General features: G+C 44.2%; 1 protein-coding gene across 1 annotated transcript in view; it reads right to left on the bottom strand.

Annotated features, from left to right (window-relative positions):
• LOC119596325 (vascular endothelial growth factor A-A-like) overlaps positions 1-1880 on the bottom strand; it is a 12970-nt gene extending 11090 nt beyond the window's left edge. Inside the window, exons 1-2 of the mRNA XM_037945520.1 lie at positions 1691-1880; positions 1375-1569 (exon numbers count right to left, since the gene is read on the bottom strand). Of these exons, the coding sequence (XP_037801448.1) occupies positions 1375-1563 (189 nt within the window). The 5' untranslated portion in view covers positions 1564-1569; positions 1691-1880. The remainder of the gene's footprint in view (positions 1-1374; positions 1570-1690) is intronic.
• Between the last annotated feature and the right edge of the window lie 620 nt (positions 1881-2500).

Here is a 2500-nt window from a genome sequence, read left to right on the forward strand (position 1 = left end):
ACTGTTTTGTAATCTTTAAATGGTTTATAGTGTGTGATTCCGGAATTCGTAAAATGCAAACGAAAAAAAGAAAATGTTAGTCATATTCTTAGAATTGCAAGTTGGATTTCCGTGAATGACAAGTTGACACATGAGGTTTGCAACATGGATGTTAATTGGATGATGACAATCAACATAAGCAAATGAACCTCAAACTAACATAACCGAGAGCTACAATATGAAATTGTTATAAAAGACCCATAATGTATTTATCTAAAGGACGATTCCAACACACAGACTAAAATACTTTGTAATATATGCACCCTAAGAAAGAGAAAAACGTGAAAATAAGCAACGAAGATTGCAACTCGGAGGCGAGTCTTTGGGAGCTACACGAGTCAGGTCAGCGGCGACCCGAGCCATCCGGTCGTGGCGCCGTCACAAATTTCCATTTCACAATCAACTCCGCTCGAGTAAACATTCCCATGTTCCGGTGTTTATTTTTGGAAGCTCTTCGGCATCAAAACGACACCTCGTCCGGAATGGTTTAGGTTTTTCCAGTGAGTTGCTCTCTTTTCACCTCAAGTATATTATGAACAGTATAGGGCTTTATTTAAGACATATTCCCATTCCTCATGAAACTTTTTTTTCATTATTTTCACTTAAACAACATCCGCTGATCTCCCTAGCACAAACCCACTATCCGACCTTGCAACATGTACTGCAACCAAAGATTCTTTATCGCTTATCATGATTCTTCCCGGGGAATAATTCCTTCTCGAGGCGAATCTCACTGCGGGCTCTCCTCAACTGGCCATTCTTTCCTGCACATGTGGGACTCCTGACTCCTACCAGGCTGATGGCCTCCGGGGCGTCGAGAGCCGGGCCATTCTAGTTTTTTCATATCAATATTGACTTGAAATAATAATATCATTACTATGTTAATTTCAGTAACATAAGTAGTTGATAAAACGTTCCTTTCGTGGAGCCACTCAGGATGGAGGCTTCTATCACGCTATAGCTGTATTCAAGTAAAGGAATATTCTTTCCTATAGATGATGCAAACAGTAAATCTAATGAAAAAACAACAACCTTCATTCATTCATTTAAGTGGAAATTTCGTTATTCTGGTCGCAAATAAAACATGAAAATTATTTTGTCATTTCAATCGATTGTTGGGGAAACGGGAAATATCTAGTAACGTATTATTCAAAGGCAACAAATTTGCGGCCCCGGGGTAGCTGCCCCCTTTACTCCCCTCCCTCTCGACGCTGCCGCTGGTCCCCGCTCGGGATAATGGACTTTCCAGGACGTTTTCTCCCGCCGTTGTCAACAAGCACTGAGACGAGTCCTGGCCGCAGGGAGGCCTTCGTTTTCGTTTTCAGAAGCACTTACCTCGTGCAGGTCTAGTATATCCGTGAAGTCGTCTGTGGGGAAGTGTATTCTCTCCTCTTCTGGATGCCTCCCCGCAGGCATAGTCCTCACGCCAGGTAACACGCTGTCCTCAGAGTCAGGATATGTGAAGGTCGAGTGTGATCTGGATGCCAGTGCCAGCACACCAACCACCGCCACCCACATCTTCATCCTGACCTAAGAAGAGAGCGCTGTGTTTAGATATTAAACACTCGGGAAAAAATGTCAATAAAAAGTTACTGAAGAACAAACACCTAGAAGAACTACTAATTTTCCTCGAAGAGAAAATCGTTTTCACCTTCTATTTGCAGTAAACACTGTCACTTCCTACACGCCAGGCAGACGCCGTACTGTCACAGAGAATTCGATAATAAGTGGGAAAAGAAGCAAGAAGTCCGGCAGAGCAGTCGTTCTTGCCAACACCTTCCGCACTACGTATACGTCCGACCAGCGCCGCTGCCACAGCCCGAATGAAACCATACCCGCACTGCGCAGTGTCCTTGCGTGAACTCCAGGATGGCCAGGGGGGGGGGGAGAGGAGGCTATGAAAGGATGATGAGGAGACGACATGAAGGGACGAGCAGATATAGAGGAAACAGGAATCAGAGGAAAGGTGGATGCCCGGGAGGAAGGAGACTGTGTGAAGGGGGGAGGGGGGCAGCAGGAGGAGGTAAATGGGGATGGATAACGAGAGGGGAAAAAGACCTTGGAAAGGACGACAAGGAGAACGCGCAGGGGCGGAGAGGCGGTTTTAAAAGAGAGCAAACAATGTTAGTCATGTCAGAAACGGCAGAATTGCGGTGGCAGGGATACTGTCAGCAGGCAAGGAAGTAGTAATAATTATGATAATAATATTGATAACTTGGATTTGTTAGCCGGAATTAGATGGATAATAAAAAGGATATTGCTACTAAGTATTACTACTACTGCTGCTGCTACTACTACTCCTACTACAACTACGAATACCACCATCACTACTACTACCACTACTACTACTACTACCACTGCTACTACTCCTACTACTACTATTAGTACTACTACCACTACTACTACTACTACTACTACTACTACTACTACTACCACTGCTACTACTCCTACTACTACTATT

The sequence above is a fragment of the Penaeus monodon genome, chromosome 37 (genome assembly GCF_015228065.2).
Source record: "Penaeus monodon isolate SGIC_2016 chromosome 37, NSTDA_Pmon_1, whole genome shotgun sequence".
Lineage (NCBI taxonomy): Eukaryota > Metazoa > Arthropoda > Malacostraca > Decapoda > Penaeidae > Penaeus > Penaeus monodon.